The sequence below is a fragment of the Rhamphochromis sp. 'chilingali' genome (assembly GCF_963969265.1).
Source record: "Rhamphochromis sp. 'chilingali' genome assembly, chromosome: 2".
NCBI lineage: Eukaryota > Metazoa > Chordata > Actinopteri > Cichliformes > Cichlidae > Rhamphochromis > Rhamphochromis sp. 'chilingali'.
The window spans coordinates 4,849,857-4,874,255 of record NC_137930.1 but is presented as its reverse complement, the minus strand read 5'-3'; the positions used below and the strand labels follow the sequence as shown (position 1 = coordinate 4,874,255).

The window sequence follows — 24,399 nt, the reverse complement described above, 5'->3', positions numbered from 1 at the left end:
CTTAGTGTGCACCAAAATGTGGTAGTGGCTAACACACTGTATGAATAACAAAACCCAGAATTAACTATAAAATTCAAATAGTTCATTTAGTGTATGACCATGACTTTCTTTTCCTGATAGAATTTCATGAAAAAATAACAAAAAAAAAAAAAAATGAATAAAATACATCCATTAGTCACTGTTCACAGCTTTTGGATTGGTTTGCATCTTCCTCTCATCACACATAGACCATAGGTTTAACAGTGACTCAGAGTTTGAATCCTTTAGCTGTTATTTGGTACTTTATTAAATGTGAGATATTTATTTTGTATAGCTGAAGATGCTTTTACTGTCATTTCCCATGCTTAAGTGCAAATTCTCTGTGTTGCTGTAATCCAAATCAGAAAATAGAGAAAACAAAGCGATGGATAAAAATGCAAACACACCCACATCCACTTCCTCATATCCACAGGATAGTGGGAGTGTTTGCAAGTTAGAAGGTGCTGCTGCAGTCCCAGTGCCACAATCAAACACTTTAGAGAGGGTTTTGTTCAGCTCTGCTCTCTGATTCACCATGAAGCTGTACATGATCATTCCACTGTGGGCTCTGCTCACATTCACCCAACAGGTAAGAAATACTGAAGACTTCATTTCAATGAAAAAATATCTATTTTCTATTAAGTAAAAAATGTAAAATACCACTAAATGTGATGTTCTGCTTATTTCACTTGCCAGTTAATCTATCTTTCAGGTGTCTCCACTAGAAACATGTGCATGTGAGCTGAATAACTCAGAGAAGGCATTCCCTCATGAAAAACTCAGGATAGTTGAAACCAATGTATCAGACTGCAACAGCAACATCACCCCAGAGAAGGTAACTAGTCTTTTAAAGCTCTCATACTGTTTGTCTCCATTCCTGCTTAATCACTGCTGCCTCTGCAGACTGTGGAGCTGGAGAGTCTGCTGCTGGGGTTGGAGCGTCGCCTCTCCCAGCTGAACAAAGATGTGCTGATCCTGGAGAAGGAGGATGACGGAGAGCTGTATGGAGTTCTCAGCTTGTATGTTATAGAGAATGAAATGACTGAGATCAAGCAGCTGATTGACAAGCTCAACAGCACCACCCAGCAACACCAGATCCTCACTGCTAACGCCACTGAACAGGTAGATTCACAACCACATGCTGCAAAATGCTGACATCATTCTAAAGATTACTACATCACTGTATCTTTGTCCCAGCTGAGTGTTTTCATGAGAAAAGTGAAAAACACTCATATTATACGTTTTCACAATTTATTATTAGACGGTTGCAATTTCAAATTTGACTTACATGGCACCATGGACCTGTGGCTCAAAGAGAAAAGCAGTAAACACTTTTATTGAATCTGGTAAAAAAAATGCAGTAAAAACAATGTGGTAGTGCAGCTGCCTTCTCTTCTAAAACTCCACATCTGTCCACCATGAGTGAGGCTTGCATGGGTGGTTGCTCAAGAATTGTACCTTGATATGGTGGAGGTGAGCTTGTCGGCAAAGGTGGACCAGAGTGGAGCCATCTAGAGCTGCTTTTCTGGCCTCAGTTACCTTGAGAATGAGGAATGTTCTTTGTTTGAGAGTGTTTGGGGAGGTATAAAATAGTTCAGGGCGGTGTCCTTCCTAAAAAACGTTTTCTGCAGTGTTTTTCTTTTTCTTTTGATAAATCTCACTTCAAAAGACGAGCTCAGCTGGTGGTTGCAATTTTATTTAAGATTTTACACAACACAATGTCTGTGAAGGTTCTCAGTCATCCAGGTCATCGTAGTCTAAGGAGCTTAGCTTCCCTTTAATCATCGTTTGACACATTGTTGTTATTGTCACCAGAAGATTCCAAGATTCTGCAGACCCCCCCTCCTTCCACCAGATGGAGCCAGATAGCACTTGAGCTCAGTCCTGCCACTAGTTGGCACTAATTTTTTTTACCTGTAGTATCCTCTTTGCACAAACGGTGTCGCACTCTAATGAATAGACCATTTCTTACTACTTTGTCTTCACTTTTCCTCTGCGCTGTTCACTTCCAGTTTACCGGAGGTGTGCAATTCTCAGACAAAGACTTAAGGAGGAAAATCAGAAAGAAAGTGCAAGAACAACAATGAACAAAGACATACATTTAACCCAGGTTATTGTTTTTATGGGTAGTACAATATCTCAAACAGCTTTAAACACATGGGCTATCAAAGAATTATTCAAGATTTAAGAAGTTTATTGTCATATACACTGCAAAACACAAATGCTTACGCTGAGCAATGAAATTGTCATTTTGCAAGTTCCCTACAAACAACTAAATAAAAAAATAACTGAAATAAGTTAGAATAAACCCCAACTGACTCTAAACATGGCAAGGGTACTCCGCAGATGAATTGCGCCATTTTAGAGACACGCTGGAGAGCCTTCCTTTCCTGAATGGTGTTATTTCCATTCCCGGAGTTTGTCAGAATACTCTCCACTGTGCGTCTGTAAAAGTTGCTGAGCAGTTTGGAGGGTAATCCAAATTTTTTCAGCTTTCTTAGATAAAAGAGTTGTTGTTGAACCTTCTTGATGATCTGCTGTGTGTTATGGGTCCAGGTGAGATCCTCACTGATGTGGGTACAAAGAGATTTGAATGTCTTCACCGTCTCCACCTGAGTCCCGTTGATGTATAGTGAGGCGTGCTGGTCTCTCCTCATCCTCGGGTCAACAATCATCTCCTTAGTCATCATGATGATCATCTCCCATCAACAAAATTAATGATGGAGGTGTTGTACTGGGAAGAGACACAGTTCTGGGTGAAAAGGGTGTCCAGGAGTGGATTGACCACATAGCCTTGGGGGATCCCTGTGCTCACTATCTTTACACCATTGAGTATCTTAGTGAGGAAGTCCAGGACCCAGCGACAGAGGGAGGGTGTCAGTCCAAGAGTGGAGAGCTTTCCCAACGGTCTGTTTGGAATGATGGTGTTGAATGCAAAACTCTAGTCTGTAAACAGCATTTGAATGTAGGTGTCCTTATTTTGGAGGTCTGTTGGGGGAAAATTCTGCAAAAGACCCAGGAGAAATAAAGACACAATGAGACAAAGTTACTTTCTTTGCTAAACGTGTACACGGGTGAGCTGCTGAGAACAACTCACACCAGGCACAGTGGCTTGGCATTTTTTATAGGCACAGAGCACAGAGACAGTGAGAACAGGATAAGAAAATAATAAACAGATAAAATAAAACAACTCCATATATGGTTCTAGTCTAGTCAGCAGAGAGCTAAGAAAGATAAAACAATCTGAAACAATATGTCCTTGCTGGGAAAATCTGAAAGACACTTCTAAACTACTTATCTTAAACACAGCTTGTACATTTAAAAGAAGGTAAAGTTACATAGAATCATTTTTCCTCTAACATATTCCCTCCTGTTTTAACTTATTTTAAATGTTTACAACAGTGTCTGAAAAAGTCATTGATTAAGTATGTTTAGCAAGTTTTAAATTGTGAGCATAGCAAAAATGTAAATCATGTGGTAAAAGAATAAAACAAATAAAATAATAAAAAGAACAAAGAAAAGTATAGTAAATGAAATAACAAAAGGAATAATCAAGAGAAAACAATAAAACTAAAACTACAAAAATAAAAGGATAAAAAGAAAAGAATATAAACTTTATGTTGTACCTGCATAACTACTAATGTGTTAATCAGTGCATGATCACTTGACAAGTCATTTTTTTAATCACCACGTCATTTATTAGCAGCTATTACAAGTTCTTCTCTAACAGAATTGCAATGGGATGCTGTTCTTCTTTAGGCACGGCAACATAAGCAGTCATTGTAGTTGTTATCATCTTTGAAATCATTACTCTTAGACATGGCGGTGTAGCTGCTCCAGATGTGTGGTCAGTGACATATTTCTGCAGAATGGTCAAATTCTGCAAAGCTTCATAAATGTCTCCTCCAGCTTCGTATCCATCAGGGATAAACATGCAACATGTCTCCCCAATCAGCTTGCAAACTCCTCCTTGTGATGCTGTTAGCAGGTCTAGAGTCAGTCTGTTCTGCAGCACCATCGTTCTGATGGCCTTCTGTTCTCCTGCTAAAGCCGGTCCCAGGGTCTTTGTCAAAGTTGATGTTTCGTAGCAGAGCATATCGGTTGACCTCCACATGATCCCGCACCTCGGCAGCTCCAATGCCGGGGATCAAGCTCTGTAAGAATTTCACTCCTCCTCAGATGCGAAACTCTGGTTCCTTTACTGCTTGGTGCCGTCCGTGCACATCCTGTCTGGTACTGAGTCTTTGTTTGTAGTGGCATCCGGTAGATAGGTGAGTAGGCAGCTCCCCCACTGCCCGCGATCCATTGTTCATCACACATACTGGCAGTTGCGCTGCGTTCAGCTTGTTCAGTAGAATTACATCAGGCAGTGGGTCTGAGACTTGGGGCCAGGTCAGTAGGTAGGTCTGTCCGGAACAGTGCACATTCGTGAGTGACGATGACCTCCAGGTTGCTTTTGCTGAGTACCGTAGCCTGGATGTGTTGCCAGGCCCAACAGGCACCAACTGCGATCTTCAGGTATGCTGTACGGCCACAGGCCAGACGTCTGCAAGGATAGGGGCATATGGGTACATGCATAGCAGTCAATTTTATTATTCAAGTGAGCTGTAGTGTTCATAAACTGCCACCAGAAATTAGTGGCGTAGCCATGGGGAAACTTAGTGTACTTTCCTTTGTCATACAGTGTCTGCCTTTTCTTCATATAGCGTGACTTGTTGTCCCTCACGGAAGCAAAGATGAGGAGCCCGGCCAGGGTCAGGGCCGCTGCAGTTATTAGGAGCCACCACCTCATGACGACAGGACACACCCTCCTGTCGTGAGTAGACCCCCCGGCCAGGAAAGCTGACCCCTCCACCGGGCGAGATCACAACAATTGGGCGAGCCTGTGTCAGCTGAGTTTAGATGGCTTCACTGACTCGCCTGCAGTGACTCTGATGGATCCAGGATGGTCGTTCCGCAATTTTGCAAGCGGTCGGTGTAGTGAGAAGAACTTGGTACGGTCCCTCCCACCTGGGTGCGCTCCTGTTTTTCCTTTGGAGCACCTTGATCAGAACCCAGTCACCGGGCTGTAATCTGCAAGACACTTGATAGACATCATTACATTCTTCGTTATTTACAATCATCTCTTTATTTTCCTACAACTTAGACATACATTTTGCTACTGAAATTGTATCTGCCTTTTTCCCTGGGTAGATTTCTGGCCACTTTGAGAATACATCTATAACCACTAGGGTGTATTTTTACCCTTGGCATTCATTTAGCTCAATAAAGTCCATGTGGATTGTTTTGACACGTCATGCACGTTCTGACAAATTGTTTTGCTGATGTTTCAAAATTTACAGTGTAGAATTTACAGTGTAGAATTTACAGTGTAGAAATGAGAGTTGACAATACTGGTCAGTCCCCCTGTTGACAAATGCGGCCGTTTTGTGGAGGGATTTTGGCAATACTGGCTTGCCATAACGCATCATTAAGTTGTTTGTCAGAACTGCACCATGTTTTAGCCATTTTGCCTGCTCGGCTGTGCTTGCTGCTTTTTGTTCATTTTTCAACACATCCAGTGGAATCTGATGTGTGTCTACTGCCATCAATGTGATGTTTGTCGTTTGCGCCGCCTGTTTTGCTGCTCTGTCAGCAAAGTTATTGCCTGTAATTATGAAAGAGCCATCAGTTTTGTGTGCTGCACATTTACACAATGCGAGTTGTTGTGGTAAATGTATTACAGTCAGTAGGCGTTGTAGCAGGCTGGCATGCTGAACCGGTTTTCCGGTTGGTCTAATCATTCCTCTGTTTTGCCAAATTTTTTGCAAAATGATGCACAGCAGAGAAAACATACTGACTGTCTGTATGTATATTTATTAGTTTGTCTTTGTGTATTTCACTTTCGCGTATCACAGCTATCAGCTCAGCGCTCTGTGCAGGACATGAAGAAGAAAGTGGTTTTGCTTCTATTATTTTACTATCTGTGGTTACTGCGTAACCTACACAATTTCGGCCTGTGCTGTAAGGTCAAATAAGTTCTTAAGTGGCTGCCTCAAAACTTTTTTGCATTATTTCTCTGTGGCCTACTCCTACAATCTCGTGTGAAGTGACCTTCCTCTCCACGGTTCTAGCAGGCGTTGTCTCTATGTTATCTGCTGTTTCTGCGTGGCTGTCTGCAGCCTTGGTGTTTGTGACTTTGCTCGCCTCTCTGTTCCTGATAGCCACCTGCGGATTAGTGTTTTAATCTATTGTCAACACGTCAGCCTTATTTTTAAGTTACAGAATGCTTCTTCTTTTTTTTTTTGTCTTGGTTTGGGAGAATAGATGCAACACTACATTTTCACTTAAGGCAGTTTTAAATAATTTCTAATTTTTCAAACAAATCATGGATCTCACACATTTCAAACTTTCAAGTTAGGGTTGTTTCCCATTTATACATATATATATTTAACTTTGCATTGCTCACAGCTCATAGCTCTAAACCTAGGCATTTTTCAATCATATGCCTAATCACCATGTGTCAAGTATTGTCACAAGTTCGTTTAAATTTGTTTCCAAAACCAACAAAATAATCAAACAAAAACAAAAACATAAACGTCTCAGGACACAAAAGAAAAAAGAAAAATGCTGCCACCCGAACAAGGCAGAAGTCTGCATATGTTGGCTTTTAATAGCATGCAGCTTCTGCTCTAAAAGAAACAAATAAATAAAAATAAAAGAAAATGTGTAACATGCTCATCAGCTTAGCAGTGTCTACATATTTAATTCAGCTTCTCAATCCTGTAGTTTTAGCTGTTGTCTACAGGGTTTTGCTTATTGGTTGTTATTATAGGTGTGCTCTATATCTCAGCAATGTGTCATTCTAGGATGATAGGTTTCAAGCTGGTCAAGTGCCTCTATGCACTTCATTAGTTTAGTTATTCTCTGTATTGTCTTCATCTCACATGTCATTACACTGAGTTTCAGCAAACCTTAAGCTTGATGCAGACTACTGCTTAACAATTATCCACCTCACATCACCGACTAAGGTGCCTCTTCATATTAATATTATGTCATTGTTAATATTATCCTCTTTGTCTTATATAACAGCAATAGCATATTATAATATTTTATTAGTGTGTACCATTATACTACTACTGAGCCAATTTGTTAGTTAGGATCATCTTATTCAGCAAACAGATAATTTAGAATTCATCCAATCTGCGGTCACATTTGTTCTCTCTGTTGCATGGCGGACCAGGCAGTTCTATTATAATATATTATTTATAGTTTATTTTGTATCCATCAAGGGCTTCAGATGACCTGCAGTATCATCCTTTTCCCAAGGTGGAGACAGTTACCTTTTCACACACTGTCCTTGGCTGAACAGTGACACAGCCTTAATATACTTTATTTATGTTATTAAAATATTTTCGTGTGAATTATTTGCTTTATATTCATTTTATACATTGTGGGCATGGTCATCATGCCAACTGTGTTTCATTGATAATATCACTTTACAGGTTGTTATCCTTGCTATTATTAATTTCAAATACTCTAAAGATCATTTCTACTGTAATTTTCCCTTTGTTTATCTTTATTTCGTACTTTTTATATTTATATCTACTCAGTGGGGTCTGTTTTCAACCCTTTTAAACTAACTCAAACTACTTTGATCTCTAGTTTTCACTTAATAAGGGATTATTATGTTCTTCCTGATATGGGTGTTGCTGCAGATGCGGCTGCAGGAATGAGTGTTGGTTTACTAAAAGGATTGTGGGCACTGCACAGTGTCTCGTCTTCTGGTTTTACTAAACTGGCAGTTGAGTTCTGTTCTTCTGACTGTTTATATTTTGTTTTCTTAAATTTCTCAATTTACAGACACTGTTTTTGTCCGGCGTCTGGACTTTTCTTTTCTCACCACTGCTCGTCAGCAGGAGTGAGTTTTAATTTCACTTGCTTGATTACCCATCTTATTTATGTATTTACTTATTTTTTGTTTAAGTAATATATACACGATACAGCTGCTATCACCTTCGCTGGTATTAGAGACGAGAGTGGTTGCTCACACGCCCTTCTACTTTCGGACTAGTTCCGAAAGCGGTGTGAACTTTACGAGACGGAACTCGACCGTTCTCTCAACTCACCAGCACGTCAGTGAATAGCAGTAAAAGAAAAACACAGTAGGAGCAGCTCAGTCTCTTATTGGACCGTGAAAAGTCAGCTTGCTCCGTTAATTAAGACAATACACACACATTCACATTCACACCTATTCGCGCGATCGGAACCCTTATCATAAGGGGAGCTGCCAGTCTTTCTGTAGACGAGCTACTTATTCCCTAGACCCTGTCTAGACCCAGCTGGGGGAGCTACCCAGAGCTCCAAACCTAACCCACAGAAGTGGGGAGCTTCCAGTCGACGAGCTCCAAGCTACCAGCCGACGAGCTACTTCAAACCTAACCCACAGAGGTGGGGAGCTTCCAGTCGACGAGCTCCAAGCTACCAGTCGACGAGCTACTTCCGCTATTTTAAATTCCCTGAATTTAAAATACGCTTTTACGCAAAATTGTGTCAGTGTGTCTGTATCTACCTGGTCAGTGTCGCCGGGTCTGGTCCACCTCGATCGGGTCCCACCACCGTGGGTCGCTTTCTAAGACGTTGGCCAAGACTCGAATTTAACGCTCTTGGTCTTTTATCACACACCTGGTGTGTGAGCTGTCGACAGGCGAACAACGTGGACTGGTCACGGAGATGGGACACGATGGAGGCGCTCCGGCTCCGAAGGACCAAGAAATGTTGGGGGAAAATTCTGCAAAAGACCCAGGAGAAATAAAGACACAATGAGACAAAGTTACTTTCTTTGCTAAACGTGTACACGGGTGAGCTGCTGAGAACAACTCACACCAGGCACAGTGGCTTGGCATTTTTTATAGACACAGAGCACAGAGACAGTGAGAACAGGATAAGAAAATAATAAACAGATAAAATAAAACAACTCCATATATGGTTCTAGTCTAGTCAGCAGAGAGCTAAGAAAGATAAAACAATCTGAAACAATATGTCCTTGCTGGGAAAATCTGAAAGACACTTCTAAACTACTTATCTTAAACACAGCTTGTACATTTAAAAGAAGGTAAAGTTACATAGAATCATTTTTCCTCTAACAGGGCTGTTTGGATGGTTGCATTAACGGCATCTTCGGTAGAAAGGTTCTTACCATATGCAGAGGATCTAGTGTGTCCGGGATGGTATCTTTGATATGGGACATGACTATCCTCTCAAAACACTTCATTACAGGTTCAGACAGGTTATGTTGTTTTTCTTGGGGAGGTGGTTGACTTGAAGCATGTGGGCACAGCTGACTGGATGAGGGATAAATTAAAAATGTCTGTAAACACCTCACCGAAGAGCAGACCCTCAAAGCATGGCTTAGGATGTTGTCACGACCGGCTGCTTTTCGGGGGTTAGTCCTCCTCAGAACCTTGCATACTTCAGTCAAAGTCACAGTGAGTGAAGAGCTGCCTCTACTGGTAGAATCCCTCTGTGTTGGTTGGTGTTTAGGGTATTGAAACAAGCGTAGAACTCATTCAGCTCATCTGGTAGTGCATTGTGCTGTGTGGGGAGAACACCCTGTATCACATCAAGAACTCCACCGATTACACCGACTCTGTCACGGTCTGGCTGGCAGACCGTGGGGATGTGTGGGGAAGGAGGACCCAGGCGCGGTACTCTGTGTATAAACAGTGCGTTTATTTACAGTGATGGAAACAATAACAGTAAATCCCCGTGCTCTCCCGTGACTCCCGTGTCGTGTCTTCCCAAAAAGTCCGTGTTACTGTGCTCTCCGCTCCCGTGTCAGCACCCCCCGGTGCTCGCTGCTCCCGTGTCTTCCACGCTCCTCCTGCGGGAAACAAAAGACGCAGCCGTCAGGACACTTACAACTGCGGGCATACACACACACACACACACACACACACACACACACACACACACACACACACACACACACACACACACTCTGTAACAGGACGACTAACGTGGAGTCTCATGGAATGATCCCGCGTCGGTGGGAGCTCCAAGACTCTCCTAAGTAGCTCCCCCGACGAGCCCTGATCAGCGGCAGGTGTGTGGCTTCGGGTGTGGCCAGTCCTTCCGCAGGGCCACTCCCCTCAGGCCTGCAGGTGGCTGAGCTCCATCCTCCAAGCATCCCCGCAGACATAAACACACACACACTCACATCTACAATCATGGAGGAGAGCAGCAGCAATACCAAAATACATATAATAATAATAATAATAATAATAATAATAATAATATGATACATGACTGCTCAGGGATCCTGGGTCGCCCAGTCCCAGGACCCTGACAGACAAGGTCCAGAAATTTACCCTGGATCCAGATGAAACCATGGTGTTCTTTGATGTAGTCTCTCGCTTCACATGCATACCCACCACGGAGGCAGTGGAGACTGTAGCCTCAGTAACCGCAATTGTGACTACCTTTCAATTAGGGCCACCAGTCCAGGTAGACCATCGCCCTCACACATTCCTCAGAGAAGAAGGCTTCACTCTGTTTATGTCTTAGTATCTGAGTGTAGCAGTCTAAATCCCAAATTACTCTGCAATGCATATCGGTTTGCGATGAAGGATACAACATAAATGCATGATACAAATTATGAGGTAATTGTGTAATATAAGATAATGGGTGTACATGAGCCTTAAAGATAAAACATTAATTCTACACCCCACAAATCTATATCTGATACATTTAAAATTTTTGGGATTAAATGCAAGCTAAACAGACATTCATTTGTTGTTGCATTTAGTAATTGTTTAAATAAATTGTACAAAAAAATTGTAAAATAGATTTTTAACTGATGCCTGTTGCTCTTTTCATGATTTTGTAAACAATCCAAAATTGTCTCAGCTGGAGAATTTGAAAACAGAGATGCAAGAGCTGGAGAAGTTCGACACCATGCAGGTGATAAAGGGACAACAAGCCATTGCTGCTCTGAAGGTTGATCTACGCAAGTGCAGCGAAAAACTGAACACTACTGTCGCACCCACTGAGCCTCCACAGGGTGAGTCAATCACGCAGTTTTTTTTAAAAAAAAGATTGTTTATTTGTTTCTCTTTTCCTGGTGGGGGTGGGAACCAATTATTGGGGGTTGGAGCAATTAATAATCTTAATTCATATTGCCTAGTAGCATGAAATCATTTGTGTCCATACCAACTTGACTGATCTTTACATTAAGCCAAGGTAAGCTTAACTAAGCTAATGTAAGATAAGATAAATATGGAGAAGATCACTGAAGAAAATAACTTCTAAAGATGTCTGTGAAGGTTCTCAGTCATCCAGGTCATCGTAGTCTAAGGAGCTTGGAAAGAAAAGCGTCTGGACTTCTTTGAGTTGCTTGAACACCCACTCCTCAGTCTGAATCTACACAACTCAGAGAAGAACACACACCTGAGGACAGTCAGGACAAATGGGAGAAGAACTTTTCAGACCGGAATCTCACTGAACCTGAAAACAAAGTATTAGCCAAAGGACTCAATTTTGCCATTGTTCCGCAACAGTTGCCCATAGTGGACCTCATCACAGCCACAGAAACTGCCATACGGATTAACAAATCATCACAGACAGAAGCAGAGCAAATCAGGATGAAAGTCTCCGCCACCCTCTCCAGTGCCAAAGTCCCTCCGTCTAAACTCACGTTACAAGAAAAGAAGGCCGTTGCTTTCCTGAGCAAAGACCACAACATCACTATATCAGTGACAACAATACCTACGAAGCCTTAAAGCGAGACCCCACAAGCAGCTACAAAAAGAAAGTTATAGCTTGCCTTCAAGACCTTTAAAGGGACAAAATCATTGACCGCGTTACATATCACCACCTTTACCCAGGGGATGGCATACCCTGCATTTACGGACTTCCTAAGATCCACAAGGAAGGTGTCCCACTCAGACCCATAGTCAGTAGCATAAACTCAGCCACTTATAACATTGCAAAACACCTTGCTACCATCCTTGCTCCTCTTGTGGGGAACGCCCCACATCACATCAAGAACTCCACCGATTACACCGACAAGGTCCAGAAATTTACCCTGGATCCAGATGAAACCATGGTGTCCTTTGATGTAGTCTCTCTCTTCACTTGCATACCCACCACGGAGGCTGTGGAGACTGTCAGAAAATGACTACAAGAAGACAGCTCCTTGGAAGACAGGATCAACTTCACACCCGATCAGATTTTCACACTGTTAGACCTCTGCCTCACCACTACATATTTCAAATACAACAAGGGTTTCTACAGACAAAAACATGGCTGCACCATGGGCTCCCCCGTGTCACCTATTGTAGCCAACCTTTACATGGAGGAAGTGGAAAGGAAGGCTCTTGGCTCTTTTAAAGGGAGAGTAGTAGTCTCCCTTTAAAAGAGCCAAGAGCCTTGAGGTGGGTCGAGTATCCAAAAATTGTACTCAAGTAAGAGTAGCATTACTTTAAAATATTATTATTCAAGTAAAAGTGAAAAGTAGTCGTCAAAAAAGTTACTGAAGTAAGAGTAAAAAAGTACTTGGCGAAAAGACTACTCAAGTAGCGAGTAACTGTTTGAAATGTCCGATTTATTTTTTAAATAAATGTTATCAGACAAACAAAAATAAATAAATATACAAATTTTAGTATTTTCAAAAGAAATATATGTAAAAAGATCGACAAAATAAGGCACAACAATTCTAATTTCCAGATTTCAGTTTTTCACAACATAAAGCTTTTTTCACCAATACCTACAGTAAATAATATAACTATATAAACAGCGGAAACAATTTCCAGTGACAAGATATGCTGTAAACTTTATATTCATTTTTGCTCCAAATGGCACAGCAGCCTCAGAGAAAACATTAGTACGAGGCATCTTCAACATATGTTCATACAAGGCAGCTCAGTTTACCATAAATTGTATGGGTGTGCATTTATTTCTGCATATTTAGCAAACATGTGCCATTTCTTCACTCAGTGAGGTGATGGTTAAGCTTCAGCAGCAGTTTGCTCTCAAGGTTCTTTCTGTGAAGCTGTAACTGTTTAGCAGTGAACAGGAGTCCTGCATGACTAAGAATCCTTCACAAGCTCCAGATGCAGGAAGAGCTGTATTGACTTTGATCGACAGCTTCTTGATGTGAGGAAAGCCATGCAATAGATCCACACCTCCAGTGAATGGACATGAAAGGTACCTCTCCAGCTCCCCTGCTTCTGGTTTTCCTGACCCCATGGATCCATCATCTTCGTCGAATAGGCCGCTGTTTGTGCTGGCCTCATCCAGCTCTGAGTCTAGGTGATGTCTGATGAAGTGGAGACCTGTGGAAAGATGTAACGTTTGCAAAAGAATTAGGTCGGGGCTTATTGTGCTGCCAAGCTGCAGATGTTTGTTTGGAGCTAGCCTCCAAAAGCTGGCCATACACTGTGCAATTTTTGGCCCATTTTGAACCGATTTTTCAGTCGCGCAACCGTTTTGGGGATCGGCCGTGTTTTGCCTTAATCGTGGCAAGCTCATCCGAGTACGTAAGCGTAGAGCTGCCACCCAGGCAAAAGAAAACTATAGCTATATCACGTTATAACGTGAAAAGTATATTGTTAGAACAATAAACTTTTCACGTTATAGCATGATATAGCTCTATTGAACAATATAATATCACATTCGTACGAACATGATAATTATGTATATTGTAATAACGTGATAGTATATTGTACAAACATTAAAAGTATATTGTTAGAACAATATACTTTTCACGTTATAACGTGATATAGCTCTATTTTTCTTTTGCCTGGGTGGCAGCTCTACGCTTACGTATCTGAGGCTTTTCAATGTGGCCTCACAAAATTATCACGACTACAACAACCATGAAAAGAGTTGGATGAACATTGCTGCTCAATCACAGCTGCCTTGTCAATGTTTTTCATTAGTAATTTAGCAAAGTTGATGGTGTGTGTGTCTGTGTGAGTAAAAGACAGAGAGAGGGAGAGCGAGTGACAGGTTTTGTATGATAAGCTTCATGTTATGGACGCACAGTTTGAGCACTCAGGTCGCATCAGAGTGTCAGGCCCTGCATCGTGACCTATGAACTTCTAACCCCTGAGATTCAATTGTACAGTTTGAGCAGGAGCTGAATAACGTGACTGAAAAAAATCGCACAGTGTTTGCCCAGCTTAATGTAGACCGTTTAAACTAAACAAGCTGCTGTTTCACATATTAAACCCTGTCAGCCGCAGTATTGCCTTCTGTTTTAACAGTTAAAGCAGTAGAGACGAGCTGTTTGCATGCGCGTTGAACTCTAGCATCATTAACCAGGCTAGCTGTTAGCTTATAGTTCATGTTAGCTAACCAGCGAGCAGTTAACAGGACAGCCGAAGCTGCACAAAACACCCACAAACTTATCTCACTACAACGTAGCGCCGAAAATATGACAGCTGCTGTAACATAAGACTGACATCCAGCTAACCAGAGCTAAAAAGATATTTAGAGAAAACTTACCGTTTCCTCAGGTTACACGAGTTGAGTTGTTTCACGCTGAAAAGTTGGTTTGTTTTGGCTCTCACTGAAGACAGTTTTCATGTTTCTTCTTTCCGTGTGTCCGCTACTTTGAAATGCTTGGGCCGCTCTGCCCGCCACAGTTTCAAACTGGTCATGTGACTACATGGCCACATCTCATTGGTAAAAACTCCACTGGCAGCATGTTATCTAATGTGTTAAACTAATTTTTATTTTTGTTTTAAAGTAACGAGTCGAATTGTGCAAATGTAGCGGAGTAAAAGTACCGTTTCTTCTTCACAAATGTACTCAAGTAAAAGTAAAAAGTATCGTGCAAAAAAGGTACTTTAAAAGTACATTTTTTTCAAAAACGTACTCAAGTAAATGTAACGGAGTAAATGTAACTCGTTACTACCCACCTCTGGAGAGTACCCAGCCTCTGGTACAGATATGTAGACAACACCTGCGTCAAAATCAAAAGACAAGTGGAATCCTTCACTGCGCACATTAACGCCGTGGATAAAAACATCAAGTTCACCAGGGAAGACACAAAGGATAACTGTTTGCCTTTCCTGGACTGCGCTGTGCACATTGAAGAGAATGGCAACCTCAACATTGAAGTTTACCGGAAGCTCACACACACGGACCAGTACCTCCTCTTTGACTCCCATCACCCTCTGCAACACAAACTTGGGGTAATCAGGACCCTACACCATCGGGCAGAACATGTTCCCTCTAAGCCTGAAGGGAAAAAGAAGGAACACACACATGTAAAGGAAGCACTTAAAACATGCGGTTATCCTAATTGGGCATTTATAAAGTCAGCAAAGAGGCACAGGAAAGAAGATCAGACACCAGGGAGGGAGGATAAGAAAGACAGATGCAACAACATTGTCATCCCCTATGTAGCCGGTGTATCAGAGAAACTCAGGAGAGTTTTCTCCAAGCATGACATCCCGGTGTACTTCAGACCCAGCAACACACACAGAGAGAAACTGGTTCACCCGAAAGACAAAACTCCTAAACAAAAACTTAACAATGTGGTGTTTGCTGTACAGTGCAGCGAGGAATACCCAGAGCTCTACATCGGAGAGACCAAACAGCCACTTCACAAGCTCATGGCACAACATAGAAGAGCCACCTCCACGGGACAAGACGCATCAGTTCATCTGCATCTTAAGTACAAAGGTCACTCTTTCGAGGATGCAAACGTTCACATTTTGGACAGAGAGGACAGATGGTCTGAAAGAGGAGTGAAAGAAGCCATTTACGTCCACTGTGAGTGACCATCTTTGAACAGAGGCGGTGGTTTACGACACCAACTCTCTGCCATCTATAATCCAGTTTTGAGTTCCCTTCCCAGACGCCTTAACGCCCACTCACATCCTGGGCCATCTGACCTCAGGAAATCACATGATAAGGTGGGCCAGGTTTCACAATGAGCTCACCCAAAACCCTGGCTGATTGTGACCCACACCTGCTTTCACACCTTGGCTCATGTGATGATTAGGTAGAGGATCATCAGGGGGTCCTTTGCCCCTCTGTGGGGGGAAACTCCCACTGGGTTTAAATCTGGGACTCTCCACCATTTAACCCTTAGAACTGAAGAAGCTTCTCGGATGAGAGGTGAAACGTCTTCAAGCAACTCAAAGAAGTCCAGACGCTTTTCTTTCCAAGCTCCTTAAACTTCTAAAGATGACAAAAATTAAGGACTCAGTTGAATAGAAAATACAAAATAGGTGAAGTTCTTAATAAGACCAAATCTTGATCTGTCATTGAGTCAGAAAAGCTGAAACAAATGTGAGAAAAAGTGCTCAGCTGCATGTGGTTTAAATTGTGGTGAGGATCCATTAATTATCCATTGCCTTTCACTAGAGTAATCAATCATCTCGATCGCCTGTGTCAGCTGATGAAAGAATCCAATCAGTGCATTGAAATTGGATTCAAATAGCAACAAGGAATCACTTGCACTGATAAACATGGCTATCAATAAGCTTTAAAATTAGGTAAATACAACCTCAAATAAAAATATGTGAAGTAAAAGGCTAGGTCCCAACCTCAACCGAACTTAGATGCTTGGCTGGGTCCTTCAGAGAGCTTTGCAACATTGCAAAGAAGAAGTCGACAAGATGAAAGAAACACATAATGTCATACAGAAAATCATTAATTCAAGTTATTTGTTCAAAAGGTAGTTACACAAGCTATCATGAATTGAACCGAATTCATTTAATAAATAATATAATAATAACAATTATTACTTTAAAGTAGTTGCAGTAAAAGAAAGCTCAATCGTTATATGATGAATAAACCCCAGCATGCATTGATAAAAGAATTTCTAGTTTGTCATACAAATAAATTTAAAAGGCCTGTTATAATATGCATTTCCTCCATAAAAGTAGCCTCACGGAGAACAGCTAACACACACTATACATTTCCCCTCAGGTACCTGTGCACGCAGCCGGCTTGTTAATGTTACTGAGCCAAAGGTCTACACAAAAGGAGAATATCCTGGCTCGTATGCTTACGGAGCCTGGGGTCGTGATCCCAGACCAGAGAAAGGCAAAGAGAGCTGGTATTGGCTGGTGATGTTGACATTGAGTAACGTACATGCCAACTATGTTCGTCTTTACAGCAGTCTAAGTTCTCTCATCATTGGAGTGAGCGTCCCAGGTAAGGAACTGCTCGCTTCTCTTTGTTTATTCCCCTACGAAATGTAAAAAACCCTTACTGTTTATACTGGGATCACACTGAAGTTGGTAAATTAGTAGTTTATTGAATCATTTGAATTTCCAAGAAAGAAAGAAATTAACCTGGAGGTTTGTTGTACGTTGGGTTACTGAATGTGTATGGAAAGGACCGTTTAAAGTTTGCTAGGTAACTACAATACCCAACTGTACCTAAAATTGAATTATGCAGACCACAATAAAAGTGACTTTACTCTTTAATATTATAAGAGAACACTGACATTTTCCTTACTTAAAGTGGAATAAAGTAAAGTGCACGATTGTTTTAATTACTGGCACATTTCTGTGAAGCAAATTATAGTTTTAAACTATTAACATACGTTTATTCCTCCTTTTTCTTCTTCAGGTAACGTCCAGATCCACTCCTCAAACCCAACTACCAACACTATCCAGGGTCCAAATAATGTTCTGTATGGAGGGGCTTTGTACTACAACTGTTACAACCAAGATTATGTTTGTCGATTTAATCTCACCACTAAAAGTGTTACAACCTTACAACTACCAAAAGGCACCAGGTTTGTTACTCAACTTTGAAAATGTTAGTTTAAAGAATAACTATGACAGAAACTTTCACTGCTATCCTCTGTTAACCAGGTACAACTCAAAAGGTAACTTCTGCCATCTTGAGGAATGCTACCCATACACTGACCTGGACCTGGCAACAGATGAGTCTGGTGTCTGGGTGGTCTACACCACCACTCAGGACTTTGGCAACTTGGTTCTCTCCAAGCTAGAGGAGGGTGAAACACCAACACTTAGGCGTACCTGGCGCACTTCAGTCTACAAGCGGGCAGTGACCAACACCTTCATGGCGTGTGGCGTTCTCTATGCGACACGTTACATTAACAGGGAGGTCGAGGAGATCTTTTACTCATTCAACACCGTGACGGGACAGGAGAAGTTCAACATTGGCATCTTCATGAACAAAATGTCTCCCAACATTCAAAGCCTAAATTACAGCCCTGTGGACCAGATGCTGCATGCTTACTGTGACTCCAACATGGTTTCCTACAAGGTGTTGTTTGGGTAAATTGATGTTGTTTCATTTCTGCAAAATTGATTGATCTCTATAAAAGTCTGAATTCAAAACAGTTTTTTCTCAAGATGTTTCATGTTTAATGCATCACATTTCATAAACAATGTATTTCTCCATTAATCTAATTCTACCAGTGTAAATAAATAGTTCATTGTTGCCTTGTACTCTCTTTATTCAATAAAATCAATATTTCCAGTGTAGTGGTTTTAATGTTCAGAGTCAGTCTAACTATGTTATTATATTTTTTTTTATGTAAACATACAAATGTCATATTCTCATAAAAGTTACACGATTGTTGTTCTGACATTTGTGGAGAAATCCTTGCAGTGACATTAGAGTAGCAGTTATCTAAATAAGTAAATTAAATTCAAACTGATTATCAACTCGTTAGTTGTTGTACCAGTGTATTACTCTAAGTACTGGCTCTTTCCATGCGTGACATAAAAATCCTCTTTTTTTCTGAATGCAGAAAACTAATCTATGATTAATTTTACAGACAATTTTTTTTGAAATGGCCACATGAATAAAAACATTCCTACTTTCTAATGGTATCTACCATTTACATTGTTTATGGAGATATTTGTGAAATATTCTCCAGCATTTACACTGACTAACCTTAACATTGTGTAACATTTAAAAATTATCCTTCAAGTATCTGATATTACACATTTTATAGTTCATAATTCAAGCGCAGACCACCAAGGTGCAATGGCCTACACTCAACTGATACGCTGTTGTGTTTATATTGTAAAGTAAAAACCCTATAATAATATAAAAAAAACCCAGAGAAACCCCAACAATCATATCGCTCCCATGAGCAGGTGATTTGGCGACAGTGGAAAGGAAAAACTCCTTTTTAACAGGAAGGAACTTCCAGCAGAACCAGGACAGGAGAAGGATGTCCATGTGCAGCAATGGAAGCAGATATGGAAGGTAAAATCCAAAGTGGTCCCAATGGTATAGGGCAATGTATTTTGATTTCCACCAGTGATTCGATTCAATTTTGACACAGTCAATATTCACGGAAATATTATAATTCTGATCATTTATCTACAGGAAAGGGCAGAGCAGGCTGTACCTACTGGGGAGACTCAGGTCTTTTGGAGTGAAGGGCCCACTCCTGAAGACCTATGACTCTGTGGTGGCCTCAGCCATCTTTTACTGTGAGGTCTGCCGAGGCGGCAGCATCTCTGCTGGAAGAGAAGAGACTGAACAGGCTGATCCGGAGAGCCAGCTCTGTTCTAGGATGCCCTCTGGACCCAGTGGCGGTGGTGAGTGACAGGAGAATGGTGGTTAAGCTGTCGTCCCTGTCGGACAACATTTCCCACCCCATTCAAGAGACTCTGACAGCATTGAGCAGCTCCTTCAGTGGCAGGCTGCGGCACCCAGGCTGGGATGGAGAGATTTTGCAGGACTTTCCTCCCAACTTAATGTCAGACTCTACAACATGGTCTCTGAAGATGGCCACACACGTGCAGACAGACACACACACATCCCATACACAACTGTAACTGTCTCCCTGATGTGCAGTATTACCTGCTCTTAAATTTGTACTTTCTGCCGTGACCCAAATATTTCCCATTTGTGGGACTAATAAAGGTTTATCTTATCTTATCTTATCTTATCTTATCTTATCTTATCTTATCTTATCAGTACAAATCCATTATTTTATATCTATGTATATCTATATATATATATAAATAAATCTAACACTTGTGAGACCTTAGAGGTCACATCTTGTAACTGGAAGGTTGCCGGTCCGATCCCCAGCTCTATCTGTCCTGGTCGTTGTGTCCTTGGGCAAGACGCTTCACCTACCGCCTACACTCTAAAAAACGATTCATGGGTTTAGTAAGTAAAGCTTAAAATCAATAGCTTTTTCTGCATAAAAAATTAAGTTTGTTGCATGTACACATTGTAATCAGTTGATAACTTAATTTAATGAGTTGGTCGAAATGAAAATAAAGAAAACAGTCTTAGCTCAGTAATATATCGATTTTGAACAGACATTTCTGTGTTAACTTAACATGAAAGTGTATTCAGTTAATACAACTTAAAAATCTCGTAAGCATCCTTTAAAAGCTGAGTACAAGGCTGACTTGCCCGGACATGTTGTGCTCTCAGACCACTGATCGAAAGAAACGGAGGGAAAGAGAGAAAGCGGAGAAACGCCATTTTGTACGGAACGTTATCAAACGTTAAAGCTTTGTGGTGAGTACAATTTTTTGCCTTGTTTTATTCACAGCAGCTAATAACTCTAACTTTAACTCTATCAAGACGCACTGCAAGAAATCTATTTTTACACAACACTAAACTCTTCCTCGGCGAGTGGTGGTGATAAGCTAGTAACATTACACTTCTGGCTAACTTGTGAAGTAATTCGACCGTAACATTAGTCTTTGTTAAGTTTTGTTTTACGGTGGCAGCCAAATGGTGTTAATTGACACTGAGCTTCTGTAGCCGTAGTTTTTAACTCTGCAAAGACAGGGTAATACATGTTTTTCTTCTTTCTACTTTGAAATCGTTGCAGCGTTGATGAAGGTTTGACCAGCAAAAGGCTGGGCCGTTTTACATTCATGACTAAACAAATGTAGGTTACTGAGTATACATTCGGTTTAACATCGATGCATTTTGATGTTTAAGTCCTAGAGTTATTTTTATGTGAGATTGAAGTTTGTTAATTGAGCCCTAGCTGAAGAACAGCCTGTGTCAAAGTTCAGTCAAAAAACGCGGGCGAGGAAGCGAACGCCATGTTGTAGAAACGCCACACGAAAGATCTTAAGTAACATTCATAAACTAGTTGTTTTAATGACATTACATTGAATGTGCATTAGCACATAAAATATAATATTGCTCTTTTGGGTGTTAACTGCAGATACATAAGCGCAGTTGTATCACTTAAGAAAAAATATCTTTGATTTGGAAACATAAAGCAACTTTTAGGAGAAACTCAACACTAAAAATAATATACATAGTTTTAACTTTTAATGTCATAAGGATTTCCTGTGAGATAATGATTAGACTAAAGACTATAGTTAAAAAAGCGTGAATATTGATTGCGTGTAATTTGCCCATTTCTTTGCAGTAGTTTACAAGCATTTTTCTTGTTTTTCATCTTGAATATTCAAAAACAATGAATTAAAATTTACTGTAATGCTGATGTAGCACAAGTTGTTTGTACTACAGCCTTCTGAATCACCCAAGTTAAAGTAATTTAAACTGTTTGTTTTTAAAATGAAGTGGATCTGTAAAATTTGCAAATTTGAAACACCAAGAAAGACATTCTCCATTCGCAGGCAGGAAGTTGTCAATCAAGCACCAAAAATCAATGACCTGAAAGAAAGATGGCCTGCTCTTTTTGATGCAGTTCAGGTAAATATTTTTCCATAAGATAATTTGCAGTATGTATTCTTTTAAAGTAAATTGTATACATTAACATGTTGTGCCTATTTGTGCCTTTTTTTTATACAGATAAACCAAGAATTCAGAAGGATCACCACTGTTAACCTGGAAACAACATTCATGGCAAAGCTGGACCAGTACTCTCAGAAAATAATGTCCTTGCTGTCCTCAAGAGGAGGGGCTGCAAAAATGCGCATTCGGCGCATCCAGAACATGCTGCTAGAGGTATGAATGAATGAAATGTAGTTTTTTTTTTTTCCAATAGGTGATATTGAGTCTTAAAAGGTAGCTGTTTACAACTCAACTATGTCAAATTATTGTTTAGAGCTTGAGGCACAAATATCAATTAAAACTATAAATACTTAATAATAAAACAAATTATAGGTGATGTGGATCATGATTGGCAGAGTAATTTGCAAGATTTTGCAGTTTTTCTATTTGTTACCTGGATTTTTCAAGTTCATGAATTGATCATTTCAGAGAAATGGCTCTTTGAAATGATCAATTCATTATTTTGATTATCACTGGAAATCTATAATTGGTACAGTTCAGGCCATATAAAGTCAATCTTTTTTTTTTTTTTTTTGATGTAATTATCAAAAACCCATCCTCCTCGAAGAGCAGTTCGACATTCTTTTTCTTATTCACAGGATGATTCTGTGGAGAGAAGGCGAGAGGTCGCTATCCGTGGCTTAGTGGTGTATCTCAGGGAAAAGGAGGAGGATCTCTTCAAAGAGCAGGTAAATCAGACATGACTATACTTTGTATTAGAGCTACGATCTAATCTATTATTAATTGATTTCTAAATTTTTACTCAGTTGTATATAGTATTTGTATTCTATTTTTATCTTATTGTATATTTATTTTATTCTACTGTATATAGTATTTTATTTTATTCTATTCTGTACAGTTGTGTACTGTATTTATTCTTATTGTATTCTAATTTTTGCCTCATAACTTTTGCACTGTCCACTCCTGCTGTGACAAAACAAATTTCCCACGTGTGGGACTAATAAAGGTTATCTTATCTTATCTTAATTAATCGGCAACTATTTTGATAATTGATTGATCGGTTTGAGTAATTATTTTAGAAAAAGAAGTCCAAATTCTCTGGTTTCAGCTTCATAAATGTGAATGGTTTCTGGTTTCTTTACTCCTCTATGACAGCAAACTGAATATGTTTGACATTTGAGGTCATCATATTGGGCTCTGAGAAACATTGACATTTTTCACCATTTTCTGACATTTTCTGGACCAAACAACTAATCAGATAATCGAGAAAATTGTTAGTTGCAGCCCTATTTTGTGTTACTCTCATGTATAAGTATGATTACTTAAAACATTTATATTGATTCTGACCTACCAGGATGGTGGCGGGGATATTACCAATGAAGTGATGAAGATTGTAACCAGAGGTGCCACAACGTCTGATCCAGCCAACGCAAGGATCATACTTGAAGGAACAGAAGTCCTAGCAGACCTGGATGTACCCAGAGCCTGTGCCTTGCTAATGGGGCTGATATATGCACTCAACCTCAGCTACCCAAAAGAACTGAAAAACACTTTTGAAGTGTTTCAAAAGATATTCCTCGAGCTGGATGATCTGAAAGCCAGTCCTAAGGTAATGTCACTAAAAAGTAAACTGTTGTACTAAAAAAATGTGAAGAGTGAGGCTATCCTCAAATTAAATGGGAAATGTTCCACTGTTGTTTGCAATGTGTTGTGTTACATACTGTACAGTAGGCAGTAGGTGTAAAGTTGAGCGTTGAGCATTAAGTACACCTAGTTCAAAATAATGCACTTTAAAAGGATAGCTCGGGTCTTTTGAAGTGAGGCTGTATGAGGTACATATGTATAGTGAGTGTATTACACACAGTAGATGGCAGTCAGTAAGCTCCACCTACGGAGAAGCAGACGGGGCCACCGGCATGCAAGATGAACCTCCATCCTAATAAAACTGATGTCAGTTTAAATGTACATTATATCAAGAATATGTTTACTGCTTTATTTTGCTATCAGACAGCCTTTTCTGTGAGGAAAGAGAAGTTCTACTGCTTGTTGTTTCAATCGCTCTGGCCCACCAGCGTCCATGGACAAAAACAGCAATTTTACCTGACAGCACACAGGAGTTGCTGGTCTCCTGCTGCCTTGATCAGTAAGTGTAATTGTGTTATTTGGTGACTTTGGTGTTAGTTCGGGTTAGTTCAGATTTACCAAAGTCACACAAACAAACTGAGCCTATCGTGCGTGTCGGTGGCAGGAATGTGCTGACTGCTGTCTACTGTGTGTAATACACTCACAATGTACTTCATACTTAAAAAAACCTAAACTATCACTTTAACACAAACAAACTTGAATCAGAGCATGACTGTCAAAATGTTCAGTCTTTTTGAGACAGATTTACAGGGGTGTTTTATGTCATTTATTTTATGGAGGCAACAATTTTGTCTGCTATTGAAATGTCAATGAGTCTGGAATGGTGGACTGGTGTTCTAATAAACAGTTTGATCATAAAACTGGAATTTCAATGCGTAATTTATTGTATAATTGTAAGTTATAAGTTATTGTAAGTTATTAGTACTCAAAAAAATTAAGGTAACAATTTGCATGGATATTTCTGAGTAGAATAAAAGTAAAAAAATAAGTTTTAATAACTAAATGGAGTAATTTTTAAACAATTAAAATTAAGTTGGTTCAACTTAATTAAGCTTGTAG

The 24,399-nt window shown here is 40.2% G+C and overlaps 2 protein-coding genes across 2 annotated transcripts; both read left to right on the top strand.

Moving 5' to 3' along the window:
* The first annotated feature begins 472 nt into the window (after positions 1–472).
* On the top strand, positions 473–18,560 carry LOC308387419 (olfactomedin-4-like). The gene is made up of 7 exons (XM_080867445.1): positions 473–607; positions 731–853; positions 922–1,140; positions 10,906–11,059; positions 16,945–17,172; positions 17,593–17,761; positions 17,841–18,560. Exons 1-7 carry the CDS (start codon positions 554–556, stop codon positions 18,274–18,276), a joined length of 1,383 nt encoding a protein of 460 aa, XP_080723571.1. The 5' UTR covers positions 473–553; the 3' UTR covers positions 18,277–18,560.
* A 1,564-nt stretch (positions 18,561–20,124) lies between these two features.
* LOC308387433 (uncharacterized protein) lies at positions 20,125–23,385 on the top strand. The gene is made up of 5 exons (XM_080867470.1): positions 20,125–20,493; positions 21,579–21,654; positions 21,754–21,909; positions 22,335–22,424; positions 23,051–23,385. The coding sequence occupies exons 3-5, from the start codon at positions 21,805–21,807 to the stop codon at positions 23,336–23,338; spliced, it is 483 nt and encodes a 160-aa protein (XP_080723596.1). The 5' UTR covers positions 20,125–20,493; positions 21,579–21,654; positions 21,754–21,804; the 3' UTR covers positions 23,339–23,385.
* The last annotated feature ends 1,014 nt before the right edge of the window (positions 23,386–24,399 follow it).